Source organism: Mycena indigotica, assembly GCF_014461135.1.
Source record: "Mycena indigotica strain 171206Taipei chromosome Unknown Mind.scaff0004, whole genome shotgun sequence".
Classification (NCBI taxonomy): domain Eukaryota; kingdom Fungi; phylum Basidiomycota; class Agaricomycetes; order Agaricales; family Mycenaceae; genus Mycena; species Mycena indigotica.
Genome location: NW_023503003.1, coordinates 1,509,951 through 1,524,504, shown reverse-complemented (window position 1 = coordinate 1,524,504; position 14,554 = coordinate 1,509,951). Strand labels below are relative to the sequence as shown.

The following is a 14,554-nucleotide window of genomic DNA, read 5'->3' as shown; positions in this document are numbered from 1 at the left end:
CAGTTCCGCCTCTTGAAGATTACGGGCGCCCACAAACGTCGCCGCATCGCGAGGATCGGGACCTTCCCAGAATCGCACCCCGAACTCCAGTACCGGGTCCCAAGCGAAGTAGTGAGGAACGAGCAAGGGGCGGGGCTGTTGCAAATAATGAAGGAGTGGATCGGGACCGGCGCGGGGCGATGGAGGAAAAACGCGACCCACGCAGTCGAGGGCCAGATTCCAGAGGCCGCGGGACAAGAAGACGGGGAGGCCCGCCAAAGACAACGAGAGAATAAAACGAATGACCTCGCGCTGCCGAAGGATTTAGTGAACACAAAAGGAGAGCGGCGGCCGATTACACGCACGAGGATGGGCCACAGATCCTCGAACGCCTCTCGGTCCGCCCCGTCCTCCTCACACGGCGCCAAGGCAACGACAAGCTGACGAGCGAGGCCGCCCAAGTACTCGCGCAGGTCGGAAGGACCGCCAGACCCGCTACCCGGGTAGTTCCAATGGCAAGACGAGTCGTAAGCATCGAACAGAACGCCGAAGAAACGGTCCCGAGGACCGAACACGGACGGGCGCCAGAGGGCAGCCGCCATGGCTGCGTCAAACGACGCCTGTAGCCAATCCCAGAGGCTGGTACTGGGAGGACGGACGAGGGGAGGGCGATGCAGACGGGAAAATCGGTATGCAGGATCCCGAAAGTACCCACGAGAGAAGCGGGGGGCACGAGAATAGTGGAGACGAGGACGACGCGTGAAGTGAGTTCGGATAAAAACACGCGACAGGTCGATCCCATGCACGGGGAGGCGGATGACCTGACGAGCGGGGAGGTCGGCCAAATCGGCCAGACCCGACTGTTGGACGGGGAACGAAGAATGGTTCGGGTCGCTGGTCGGGGCGAACGGCGGGAAGACGACGGCCGCGGGGGCGCTGCGGGGGGAACTGGGAGAGCGGGAGCTCGATGTGAACGGACTACGGGGGCCAGCAGAGGGAGTAGCTTGGAGGAATAGTCGACGGCTTGAGACGGGGGCAAGTCCTCCAACAGGCGCAGGGGCTCGAACGACTCCCGGTACGACGGGTCTCGCCCTTGCGCGATGGGCCAGGAAGCAGGAAACTCGACGAGGGACATAGAGGCGAAACGGACGAACAGACGACCCGGCTCTGAGGATGGGGGAACCATCTGAGAACTGAGAGGGGGCAATAACCCGGAGCGGTACAAGTTGGGGGACGACATAAAGAGGATTAGAAGGGGAAGCTCCGGCTTATATGGGGGAACGAACGCGTTCTATATCGAACTCGACCGAGGCGCGCAGCACAGCCTACTCGCAAGCAATACGAACAAAGGACGCCGCAACTGAATTGAAAAGGACCTACGCTATACCGCACGTGACCGCGGTGAAACACTTGATGGACAGGAAGAATCGATCTGCGGACCCACGAGGCGTCAGAAGCCGGGGAGATTAAAATGCGCAGCCAAGCTTAGCTTAAGCTTATGGGCTGGATGGAATTTGCGATTGGAAGGACGAGCTAGAGTCAAAATTAAACCCGAGAAACCGGGCGACCGAGCCACGCCGACTCGAGACGAGTCGTTCCTAGGGAGGGGGTGATGTCACGGATAAGACCCGGCCCGTCCGCTCCGGCGCTGGTGTCGGGCCATTGCGGGCCCCGCAACACGCAGCACGTGACGACGGGGAACATGCGCCCCAGTAGGAGGAACGCACACGTGGGAAGCACGTGACCGAGAACGACGCGTCGAGCCGTCGCCGAGCCCAACTCGACACCAGGGGAATGGGGAGGAGTGCTAGGAGGTCAGGAGTAGCGCCTGGCCCGCAAGGGATGTGCGATCGTCCCCTCTGCGGCCAGGAACGGGAGCGAGGAGGAGGAGGAGAGGCCAGGGTGTCCGATCACCCCCTTTGCGGGCCAGCGTATATAATGCGCGATAGTGTACCCCTGTACTCTATCGCTTAGATCGTCTGAAGAACTACCTTACTCCGTGCGAGGAGACGCTATCGACTCATCGGGCCCGACACGACCCGATTCGAACCTTCGACCACCGACTACGGCAAGGGACCGAGTTCACGGGCCCTTTCGGTTTCGATCTACCCCGCCCGCCATACTTGCGGGCCCGACTATTCGTCTGTTCTGTTCCGGGCGCGCGTTCTTAGGAGAAGTCCTTGCACGGCCCGACCCGCAGTCTGACACTAAAGTACTGTAGGTACTTTAGCTGCCAGTGTTTAAATACTAATTGTAAGTAGAAAGGGAAGACCATAAGTAAGTACAAGGTATGGAGTGCATATGGAAAGTAACAAGCATAAAGACATATAGAGATATAAGTAACAAGGCAAAAGACATACAGAGTACAAGGTCGCCGGAGCGACCAGATTGGATTGGGCCAGAGCCCAGCAGGCCATGGCGCTTGACAGATGCACGGATATGACATGAGACCACTGTCAGGGGAACCTCCCTTTCAGCCCCCCAGAGACAATTCCATTTCTGGTCCAACCCCCCTCTCGCCTGCACCATCATGGATCCAGCAACGACCTCTTGACAGTTGCCCTTGGACCTTGCCTGCAACACTGCCCAGGCCTTCTGTGCTATAGTCAGCTCCCTAGCAGGCAGACTCTTAGAGTTTCTTCTCTTTGGATCCTCCCCTGCTAGGACCTTGATCTCAGGCCTCCAGGGTTTGCATGGATTGCCCTTGCAGCGGAAGAGATTCTCTAAGGGATTAACTGGTCAAGATTGCCAGGTTCAGTGCTGACTCAGGCTACTGCCACTTGTCCCTCTCCTCCTCCATAGACCTGCACCCGTCATACCTTCTGGAGCCACTCCTGGCACAGATGCTCAGCTGGACTCAGTCGAGGACAGTGATCAGAAACGCAGCCACGTGTTCCCCTACACAGTCAAAACTTATACTTGCCTCATGTTAGAGGCCTTTTTGGTCAACAGAGAGGCCAGCGAGGAAAAGGCTGTCCTGTAGATATACTAGTCAAGGTGACCAAAGTCTGCCACAGACTGGATCCCTTGATCCACAACAGTATCACATTGTCAAACAACCACCCCAGACCTCTGGGATGTCAGGCTTTGGACTGGGCCATGCAAGGCTCTTCCTAAGGAACATCTGCCTGGAACAGAACAGACGAATAGTTGTGGAGCAGGGTCAAATCAAACCAGAAGGGCCCATTAAAGTGGTCCCTTATTGAAGTTAGTGTCAGGGTCAAATTGGGTCATTAGGACCTGATAAGTCGGTGATGTCTCCTTGCACGGAGAGAAGCGGTACAATAGATGATCTAAGCAATAGAGTACAGTGTATACTATCACAAGATGATAGTATGTCTTTTTGTGGGCCAGGTGCTACTCCTAACCTCCTAGCACTTGTCAGGGGAACCTCCCTTTTGGCCCCTCGGAGACGATTCCGATTCTGGTTCCGACTCTGGTCCGGCCCTCCATCTTGCATGCATAATCACCAATCCGTCAATGCCCTCCCAATGGTTGTCCTGGGACCTTGCCTGTGACGCTGCCCAGGCCTTCTGTGTCCGACAGCGGCAGCTACGGACAAGCAGTATATAGTTAGCTCCCTAGCAGGACCCTTAGAGTTTCTTCTCTTTGGATCCTCCCCTACTAGACTTTAATCTCAGGCCCCCAGGGCTGCCCTTACAGTACTCCTCTTCCCTTGTGTTGTAAGTTGGGCTTGGCAACAGCCCGACACATCATTCTCGGTCATGTGCTTCCCATATGTGTGAAGTTCAGTTCAGTTCGGCCTGTTTTTTGGCAAACACTGAACCTGAACCTTGCATTCAGGTTTACTGCAGTTTGGTTTACATTCAGAACATATTCAAAAACCTTGAACCTGGAGGCAATAAGGAAACTGATCAGGATATACACCTACTTTTACTAGCAAAAACGTGGCTACTGTTGAAGAGTGTTACTCATAAAACTGGGCAAGGGCCCATTCCAGCCAAAACCAGGTATTGTGACAAGAAATATGACATTGAATCAATCATTAATATCTCAATGAGTTTGATAGCTATGACTAAGCTATTACTATATATGGAAAGGCAAATCACTATTTCTTCAGGCTGAAGACCCAGATAAACATCTAGGTGGGCTTATAAGCTAGAGCAAAGATATATATATCTCAATTGGGCTAAAATTGATGTATCTTGACATAGCCATCAAAAGCACTGATGTCAATCAAAAATTGTTCTATACTGATCACTTTATCTTAATATAATCAATTCCATCATCAATACTATGATCTAACACCTAAATATGAATAAAATGATTTTTTAAAAAGTGTGACATTTGTGACCCTTGGCCCATTGCCCAGTTTTTTTTTGAGTAAGGCTCTTCACCAGTAGCCACATTTTTTGCTAGCAATTCTGAGTGAATGAGCTGAACTGATTATTCCTATAAGTTTCATGTATTGTTTTACAGTAGGAGTGGATAGTACATGCCGTCTGCCTCTATTACTCACAAAACGAGGACTTAAAGGCTTGCTAGCAGCGCCCTGGCTGCTACTTAGTAAGGTCCCGGTCTGGTCCAGGGAGTCCTGGCATAGGCATGATCCGCCCTCGCGACACATGGCACCAGCATGATAGGCGGTGACAGTGCAATAACAGTGTGAATTTTATACACCATGTCATATCACGTGCCAGCTGCATCCAAATTGAGTTGATACTGGATTGGCAACGCCAGCCCAGTGTATCTGGCGTTCAGCATTTAAATGTGTTCGAAGCAGGTTCAGAGAAAAGAGCTCAGTACTGAACAGCAAACCAAACTTCAAGTTCAGGTTCAGCCCCAGGCCGGACTTTAAATCGAAACTTGTGTTCGGTTCAGTCCGGTTCGGGTTTGAACCAGAATCCCAAACATGATGCCGCTATCACTAGTCACATTCCACGTGTTGCAGGCCCTTGGTGGCCTAATACCAGCGCTGGAGTGGATGGGCCGGGTCTTATCCATGACAGACCTGTACACCCCCTGTTGAAATAAGCAATGATCTAGAGAGCGATGGGATCAAAAGTGTTAAAGTATCGGGTAGCAAACCCGAGTCTCACTGGCCAGATGACGTTAGTCACCAGACCATCACCGACACAGAGCGTCGGGATCCTTCTCCAATATTCCATTAACTCATTTATCTAGAATTTACTAGAAAGACTAGAGTAGTACAAATACTCTGTATTGCTCTGCAATAAGACATTGGTCCTTCCCTTCTCTCTTCAATAGAAAGAAGTACAGGTTTTGTTGCAATCACAAACTGGTTAGAGTTAGATGTATTGTAAACCCGCTGGTTTATCTGTGTGACACTCACTCATAGTGTCACTCATTGTGTGACCATCAGTAGTCATTCTTGTCCTGTACCTCGTCGTCCTTGGAATCCACAGCCCGGTCCTGTTGACTTGCTGCGTGTCTCCCTCAGTGTTTCCTGTTGGCAGCAGGCTTTCACTTTTTTTTCAACTACCACTGGTGCTTTTTTGCTTCTCAGACACATTTCCTCGTCGCTCTTTGGCTTCTATCTCCACATCTACTGCATCTATTGCCTCCGAACTTGGTACACTGGCTCGCTTATGTCATCCGACCATCTCGCCGTTCCCACGCTCTCCACGTTCCCACGCTGTCGTCTGCAACATCAGTCGCTATCTTGCTTGGCAAGGACGAGTCATTCCTCGGGTTCCTGTGCACGAAATCGCCCCATATTTCGGCAGTCGGCTCCCCCCCACATGAAGAACTCCTCCTTCGAAAAGCGTGGGAATCGCCCAGGCCGTTGTCGAGAACGAGCTCTTGTTGTCTGTGTCTATCTGTCACTCCCTTACTTGTCTCCTGGCGGACACTCCTGTCTCCTGTCAACATCTCCCTGTTTGGAAGTTGACCCTGAACTGGCTGAATGCTGCAACCGCTGATCTCTTCCCCTGCGTTGTAGACTCATACCTGGTCTTTCTGGCTTGCTACTCCTCCTCCTGGTTCAGATGCGCTTAAGCCGTTGTTGAGAAGTCCAACGCAGAAGATCGCTGTCAGGGGAAACCCTGATGCCGTCACTTGATCCCATCAAGCGCCGCGTCTCCGCTCGCGTCTCCACGTCTCCGCTCGCGTCTCCACGTCTCCGCTCGTGTTTCCGTGTCTCCACACCCTGACGCTCTCCCTCCACTGCCCGCACCACATCCCACATCCAGTAATCCCTAGTCTTCGACTTCCCTGGCCACCCCTTTCCGGGAGCCTCTCCGGAGTCACCAGCAGGGATCACTAATGCCATCGGAGACCTCTCCGGATGTGGATGCACCACTTCCCTCTAGACCTTGAGCCTATGGCCTGCCAGCCTCTCTGGGCTGTCACTTATCAAGGTCTCCCTACGATCTCTACCTGCTGGACCTCTTAGGTGTCTCCAACCTATGTCAGCGTTCGGGCTTACGTTCGGATGGCTGAGCCTCGCCATGGCTCCGCTTCCCACTCCGCCACCACGGCCCCTGTCATCGGGTCTCCCTTTGGGTGAGGCCTACTGCCGTTAAGGCTCGTGCCTACCGCAGCGCCCCAGGCTGCACGCCCTCACACCCACCTCTCTGGAGACGTCCGGGGACGTCTCCGAGTGACCCTCCTGTCGCTACCCTCCAGTGGTCATGGCTGGCCGCCATTCCCATTGGTCCTCTCCGACACTCCCCGGCCCTTGGGCTAGACCAGACTCCTTCCCTTTCCGCTCCACGCCTTCCCTCTCCGTTTCCGGCTGTCACGTCACGGTCACACACCCGGAGTCGATTCCGATTCCGGTTCCGATTCCGGTTGTCACGGTCACGGTCACAAGCGGAGACGCTCAGAGGCAGCCTGGACCTCCCGAAGCCCTTCTTAGGCCTTCTAAGGATGCCTGGGCTCCTCCCTTGGCATCACGGTCCCAAACCTGCCTCTCCGGAGCTTCGAGGGCTACTCGACACTCACCTAGGGTCCATTAGCGACACCTGACTTCTCCCATGCGTCGTTCGTCGCTATGCAGTCACTCTATCATTACTCCGGTCACTAGTATATAGTAGTGCACCTGAGCAGAGGGCTCCTTGGCTTGTTCTCTAAGGATTCCCCCTCTGCTCAGGTGAGTCTGTAGCGTCCCTTCCTGTTGTAGTAGTTCACTAAGGATTCCCCCTCTGCTCAGGACTCTGATTTCGAGCCTCGCGAGGTGTGACGGAAGCTGACTAAGGTGCCGCCACACGGATCACAAGGGCGCAAGAACAGGCGTAAAGGTATTTCTCCCCGAAACTCTTAACTACTACAAGCTTTATATACTACAAAAAAGATGACATCATAGTGGAGTGCAAAGATCAGCGGCAGCGCGCTGAATATCACAGGTAAGACATTTATCAGATTGTTATACTGGAGCGGGCGGCGGAGATCCGCTCCGGCCCGCTACACGAGGTTGCCCTTACAATCGCTTTGGTAACCCAAACTGTCTTTCTCCTCTATGTTATGACAGAACTTTAATCATCTTCTTCATTCTCGCCATCTGGATTCCTTCCTGTTGATGCGCTTCTGTGCTGCCGCCTGATACCTGGCCCTCGTTGGACTTGTGTGCCTTGCTGTCCTGGTGTCCTGTCTGGTTTCATCTGGTGTCTGGCCCTCTTTGGACTTATGCGCCTTGCTGTCCTGACATCCTATTGGGCACAGAAATTCATCTACCTGTTGGTTTCACTACCCTGGTTCTTCGTCTTCTGGCCACCCCGTGCAACTCCCCTTTTGCTTGCTCCACCTGTCCCTGGTATTATATCCTCAGCTTTAATCGCCTTCTTCTTTCTGGCCACCCCAGGTCTGTTGTTCTGGCTCGAGTTGTGTGATGCTGTTCCATGCACTGGTGTCTGATTCAGCAACCACTATCTGGTTCTTCATAACTGTCTTGCCAACACCCCTGTCTTTCCTTTGGCTGCCTCCCTGCATCCTGCTCTTGGTACGACCCACATGATGTGTTTCCATGTGTATTGTGGCAATATGCAAGTTGCGAATCTGGTTTGGTTCTCTGGTGTTGGGTTTATTTTAGTTGTCTTCAGGGTTTATGTGCTGGATTGCTTTGGAGGGTGCTCTGTGTTCTGAAGAGGGGAGGGTGTAAACCCGCTGGTTTATCTGTGTGACACTCACTCATAGTGTCACTCATTGTGTGACCATCAGTAGTCATTCTTGTCCTGTAGCTCGTCGTCCTTGGAATCCACAGCCCAGTCCTGTTGACTTGCTGCGTGTCTCCCTCAGTGTTTCCTGTTGGCAGCAGGCTTTCATGTATTAGGGCAAATGATGCTCTTCTGCTGAGATTATATACCAAGTACATTTATAACTAGAATACTATAATATTCATCTACTTTCTAAATTTGGTCCTATTGCCCCTAAAGAATGGATATCAAGCAATGTTCTTAAGCTATGTCCAACACGTTTTGTAAATCATCGCACAGATCGTCATGTATTTGCAACATTATTTTAATTTTATAATTTTAATATATATTATATATATATATATATAATGATAGCATAATTTGACAACTTCACTATAATTACCATTCCTAGCAGATTTTTACCCCTTAATTACCCTAGTTTTACCACTTGTCACCCTCAAATATCTGAAATAACTTGGTTTTACCTTCCCAGGATGGTAAAGCACGGTAAAGTGGAAAAGTAGGTTTTTCCTGATGTATTCTACTTGTTTCTTAATCAGTTAGCAATGAATGGTGCTGGAATATTTGCGGCGAGTCACACATGTGACCATCATACCATTGTGACCATCATATTTTCAACATACCCGTGGGTAAAACCTGCCTACTTGTTTCCGAGGTGTGCAAATCTCAGGCACATCGCATTGTCAGAGAGGACAGCACTTGAAGATGGGGAAAGAACTGAAATGAGGCCAGCCGCCACGCAAGCATAGAAATTTGAAAGCATAATACTTATGCCAGAAACAAATGAACCAGATGTCAATGTTTGAAATTCACAAGCTTGGATCGAACCAAGGGGCTTGGCAAGGGCAAAAGGTCGAAAGTTCTCGATGTATGTGATACCTAAAGCTCACAGCCTGCCGCGGCCCACGGGCTCGGCTTGCATAAGAATTTGGATTCCAAGTCAACAAAATAGTAGGAGACATCTGTTCAACTCCACCCAATATTCACTCCGACAAACCTGCTGCCCACTGCGCGACATCTGTGCTCTCGAGAGCGCCCCACGCCATAGCACTGGCACGCGCAGCAGCAGCAGCTCCAAGCACAGGCGTCACCTGGCCAAGGAACTTTGCCTCGAGCGCGGCAGCGTCCATCGGGACCGCGGTGCTGCCAATCGCGTGCTCGACGAACACACGCCGTTCAGCGCCGTCCGCGAGGGTGAGCACGACCTCCGCGGCGTCAGCGGCCAGCCCAGCATCCGCTGTGGCGGTGACCTTCCCGCGCAGCGCGACGACGTCCGGGCGGACGACAAAGGCGTCGGCGAACTGCGCCGGGCCGGCCGCGCCGGAGCGCAGCGCCGCCGCCGCCGCGTGGAAGACGCTGAACTTGGCCTGCAGCCCGTCCGCGGGCGCGGTCTTGCCCGTGAGCTCGAGCACGAGCGGGTGCACGCGCACGTGCACGGCGGTGATGGCCGCGGCGGAATCATGGAGGCGCAGACACGCGTCGAGCGTCGGGTGCACGACGATCCCGCAGGGAAACGGCTTGAACGCGTTGGCCGTGATCTCCCAGGTGTGGCCGAGCGTGTGGATTTGGGCGGCGATGTTCTGTGGCGCGGCGGGCGTGATGGCGTCGACGACGGCGGCCCACCCACGTGACGCCTCCAGCGCCCCGGGTGCTGCAGTAAAGCCTTTTTGTGCGAGCAATGCGGCCAACAGTCCGTTCTGCGCAGCGCGGCCCACGTGGAACGCCTTCGTGTCCGAACCGAACATCACGCGCAGCCCCGTGACCTGGCTCGCCGCGATCCCGAGTGCATGCTCCATCTGCACAGGAGAGAGGTCCAGGAGACGGCCGACAGCGGCGGCAGCGCCGATAGCGCCGACTGTACCGGTGATGTGCCAGCCGACGTCGTAATGCGCGGGCCACACGCCGAGGGCAAGCTTGCATTCGACCTCGATCCCCGCGACAAGTGCAACGAGGAGACGCTCGCCGGAGATGCCCGGGCCGAGTGCTTCTGCCTGGGCCAGCAATGCACTCGCGACAGGCGCGGTCGGGTGCACGATCGTCGCGAGGTGGGTGTCGTCGTAGTCGTGCACGTGAGCAGCAATCCCGTTGAGCAGCGCCGCGTGTGCTGCGTCAGCTTTGGCGTCTTGTCCGAGGAGGGTGGATGTCGATGCCCCGAAGAGCGGGGCCAGTGCGCTCCGGGCGGCGGCGGTGGTCGGGTGGGACGCGCCCCCGATAGCACACCCGATGTAGTTGTACAGACTCTCCATGGCCGCGCGGACGACGGCGGGCGGGAGCTGCGACATCGTCAGCGAGGCGGCCCAGCTCGCAGCGTGGGCGGTGGCCATGGTGGTGGGGAGCAGCTTTCTAGCTCATGGGAGTTCCGGCAGAAGGGTGCGCCGTCCGGGTCACTCGGTCACATCACCGCCAGCGCGAATCAAAACGTTCTTTCCATTTGACCACGACGACGAACGTCGGATATGCTGTTCCTGGAGGTGATTGGTCCAGCCCGGCCTGGATCGCGTTCGACGTCGCCTCCGCGGTGGGATTCGGACCGGCATGCGCAATCGAACTTCCTGCGATAACATTTCTCCCATGCGTCAACTGGCGGCTATTCGTGGTGGATCCGAGTCTGGTGAGGGAAATGAGGGCGGTACATGTGAGTGGTCGCACTGTGGAGGTCTCATTGGCCATACTGGCGCCGACGCTGACAACCCAGGGCTAGTGACCATGCTCTCTTTTTCGTCCTCCATGTTCCGCGTGGCTTAGCCGGTGTTACAGCACTCGATCACGGACAGTTCTTCTTCGCGAATCCTTATAAATCGCCCGAGCCCTCTCCTCTCCCCTCTTCCCCATGCCTCCCTACTTCGGCTTCCGGGGCCAGTCCCTCAACAACATGCTCGTGGTGAGCGTGGTGATGCCGGCCTACCTGCTCTTCGGGTTCAACAACGGCGTCGCGGGCGGGCTGCTCGACCTCCCCGCCTGGGCCGCGCGCTTCCCCACGCTCGCCTCGCCCGCCTCGGGCACACGCGCCCACGTGCAGGGCACCGTCGTCGCGGCTTACACCCTCGGCGCGCTCTTCGGCGCGCTCGCGTGCGGCTTCCTCGGCGATGTCCTCGGGCGACGGAGGACGATCATGCTCGGGGCTGCGGTCGGCGCGGCGGGCAGCGCGCTCGAGGCGTCTGCGTTCTCACTGGCCCAGCTCGTCGTTGGCCGTGTCGTATGTGGAGTCGGGCTCGGGTTGATCAGCGCGACGGCCCCGAATTGGTCCAACAAGTTCCCCTTTTTTGAACAAATAGAATGCTGACTATTTTGAGGCAGGCAGACCGAGTGCAGCCGCGCGGGCCACCGCGGGTTCATGGTGATGCTCGAGGGGCTGTTCATCTCGGCGGGCCTCGCGCTGCAGGCCTTCCTCAACTTTGGCATCTCCCATGCAAAAGGCGACGTCACATGGCGCTTCTCCCTCGCGTTCTCGTGTTTTCTGGACCTGGTGGTGTTTGTGTCCACGCCGTGCTGGCCGGAGTCGGTGAGTCTTCACATTCCTTACAGTATTTCTTTCTCGCTTCCCCTCTGTTCCTGCTGCTCGGAGGGCTGGGACGCAGACGCGTGCAATTTGCGAGTGGGTACTTTGCGAGTCTGGACCCCAAATGGTTGCCTCATTTGACTGGGTGTTCAGTGGGATTGAACAGTAGGCCCGGGGATGGTGCGGGGTGTACCCACCGATTCCTCGGCTCCGGATTCCTTCTCTCTTATCATTCATTGAACTCTGAGTACCGCGAGGCAAAGGTCTCTCCGAGTCGAGGAAGAGAACTTTGCCACCACGTGGACTTGGAGCTGGTTCGGACATCTTGCCCTTGCCCAGTCCACGCTGCTACTCGCGCCGCGTCTCTGATTTCATGGGTTTTTTTTTCTCCAAAGTTTTCCTACACTGGCACTGGATATGGTCACCAAATGGTCGCAGCTGGGGTGTTTTCTGCGGCGAGGTCTCCGAGGCTAGCTCATGCGGGGGCAGCTCGAAAATAGATCAAGTCCAACGAGCAAGCTTGCATGTTTCGGCCGGCGGGGGGAAACATGCAACGTGCCATTGGCTCATTTTCGCTGGGTCATACCAAGTGAAAAGCCCCATCCATGGCCTGGGCCAATCCTGGGGACGCGTGCCAGTTCTACTGCCTTCTTCTCGTCTAAAACGAGCGGCCACATCTCTTTGTCTGCTTATCGCCTTCTCGGCTCCGAGTTCAAGCTCTCGACTTCCCTTCTCTTCTTGTTTTCATATCTCATGATATTAACTTTTTACGACAGCCACGTTGGCTAGTGAAGCAAGGCCGCCTCACCGAAGCCCGCGCCGTTCTCGCCGCGCTGGACGACACCGCGCCGGATGACGCCCACGTGGACGCCGAGCTGCGCGCAATCGAGGCGTCCCTCGCCGCGACGGGCACCGGCAACTTCCGGGACGTGTTCACGAACGGGCCCGCGCGGATCGCGAACCGCGCGTTCGTTGCCGCGGCCGCGCAGTTCGCGCAGCAGATGTGCGGGATCAACGTGCTGGGGTACTACCAGACGACGATATTCAGGACGTACCTTGGGCTTGACGCGCAGACGGCGCGGATATTGTCCGCGACGGTGTTTACTTGGTAAGCCTCCATCTGATCTTTGATGACTTTCTAATTAAACGCAGGCAAACACTTTGCGCTCCCCTTGGCGCATTCACGATCGACCACGTGGGCCGACGGCCGCTGATGATGCTCGGCGCTGGCGGGATGGGGTTGTGCATGGCGCTCATCGCGGGACTGACGGCGCGGCCCGCGGACACCGCCGCGGTGCACGCGGCCATCGCGTTCGTGTACCTCTTTAGCACCGCCTTCGTGACGGGCTTCCTTGGGCTCGCGTTCCTCTACAGCGCGGAGATCGCCCCGCTCGCGGCGCGCACGCGCGTGACGGCGCTCAGCACGACGGCCACGTGGCTGTTCAACTTTGTCGTCGTGGAGGCGACCCCGACGGGCGTGGCGAAGATTGGCTGGCGCTACTTTCTGGTGTATGCGGTGATCAACTGGTGTGTGATATTGCCAAGTGAGTGCCCGCGTTTCGGCTGAGTGCGCGCTGATGATCCGGCAAGTGGTGTACTTTCTGTTCCCGGAGACGCAGGGCCTGCACCTCGAGAGCGTCGACACGATCTTCCTCGAGAGCAGGAGCGTGCTCGACCCTGTGCGTGTCGCGAAGCGGCTCCGGGCAGAGGCGCGCGTGGATAGGCGCGGGGCAATGGTGCTTGGCCGCGCGGCGGAGGGCGAGAAGGACAGTGTTGAGCATGATGGACATGCGAAGGAGGAGGAGGCGTAGCGTCAAGGTTTTTTTTCTGTTTTTGAATATATGTAGTGTAGCTATAGATCGCTGTGTCTGGATGGGCTCACTGAGGTTCAACTTGAATATGTGAAACAAAATTGACTCTGTCTGTGAAGAAGTGGGTTGGGGAGCGTCTCATCAATTGATCCAATGAACTACTGACCCCGGTCATATGGCCACGGGAAAGCCTGACTGTCGGTCTATATCGATTAGTGGTTAAATCACCTCGTTGTGGTTGGACTTGGCAGTCAATCCCGAGGAGCCGCCTGTTCGATCCAGGCTATGGACATCAGGGCTATGAGTACCTCTTTTTGGTTCTTAATTCCCCCGCGGCCCCGCCCTTCTGGCTCCATCGCCTGTTCAATCCCCATCACTATATTATGCTTTTTCAACCAAACCTTGTTTATCGGATCGGTAGTCCTCCGGATCAATATTCCATTTCCTAGAACCTCATTGTGTGTTGTATTGGCGGTACCATCCATCTTTACCTCAGTCACCAGTGTGGTTGATATAGGGAGATGATCGGGTCGTAGAACACGGCTGACAAGGTGTGGGGAATCGGGGTATGCATCGCGCCATTGTCTTTGTCTTTGCTGTCGACCACCATGACGTCTCTGGCTCAGCCAGAGCAGGCTGCTCAACTGCGCGCGAAGATTACCGCTCTCGACGAGACGATCGCGTCCCTGCTCGCAGAAAAGGCAAAGCTTCAAGAATCGCTTGCGGCTATCTCATTCCCCGCGATGTCCCTGCCTGCCGACGTTGCGCGGCTGATATTCACTCTCGTTATCCACGACTCGGATCCGGGGCACCACCACCAGGAGTCTGTCCTGCAGGCGCTCAACCTTGGCGCGGTCTGCTCAGCATGGCGTGAAATTGTCGTTGCCGCGCCAGAATTATGGACGAAGGTCGCGATGTTTTGCCGCGGCCGCGCCACTGAATTACAGGCGCTCGAAACATGGCTCTCCCGTTCGAACGGGACGCCCATCGAGCTCACACTCACCTTCCCTCCTGACCAGAAGGTAGCCACAATGTTCTGGTCGGTGGCAGCCAAATACGCCACACAATGGCAGACTCTGTGCCTGAAGGGTCCAAACCGTGACCTGCACGCGCTGGCGTTTCCCCTGCCA

The 14,554-nt window shown here is 55.5% G+C and overlaps 2 protein-coding genes across 2 annotated transcripts; one reads left to right on the top strand and one right to left on the bottom strand.

Annotated features, from left to right (window-relative positions):
* Window positions 1–9,097: 9,097 nt before the first annotated feature.
* MIND_00427400 (2-methylcitrate dehydratase) lies at window positions 9,098–10,438 on the bottom strand (the record flags this gene model as incomplete). Its single annotated transcript, XM_037361089.1, has 1 exon — window positions 9,098–10,438. The coding sequence occupies one exon, from the start codon at window positions 10,436–10,438 to the stop codon at window positions 9,098–9,100; it is 1,341 nt and encodes a 446-aa protein (XP_037221381.1).
* Window positions 10,439–10,944: 506 nt separating this feature from the next.
* Window positions 10,945–13,424, top strand: MIND_00427300 (MFS sugar transporter; the record flags this gene model as incomplete). The annotated part of the gene is made up of 5 exons (XM_037361088.1): window positions 10,945–11,357; window positions 11,412–11,616; window positions 12,390–12,721; window positions 12,766–13,157; window positions 13,204–13,424. 5 exons carry the CDS (start codon window positions 10,945–10,947, stop codon window positions 13,422–13,424), a joined length of 1,563 nt encoding a protein of 520 aa, XP_037221380.1.
* Between the last annotated feature and the right edge of the window lie 1,130 nt (window positions 13,425–14,554).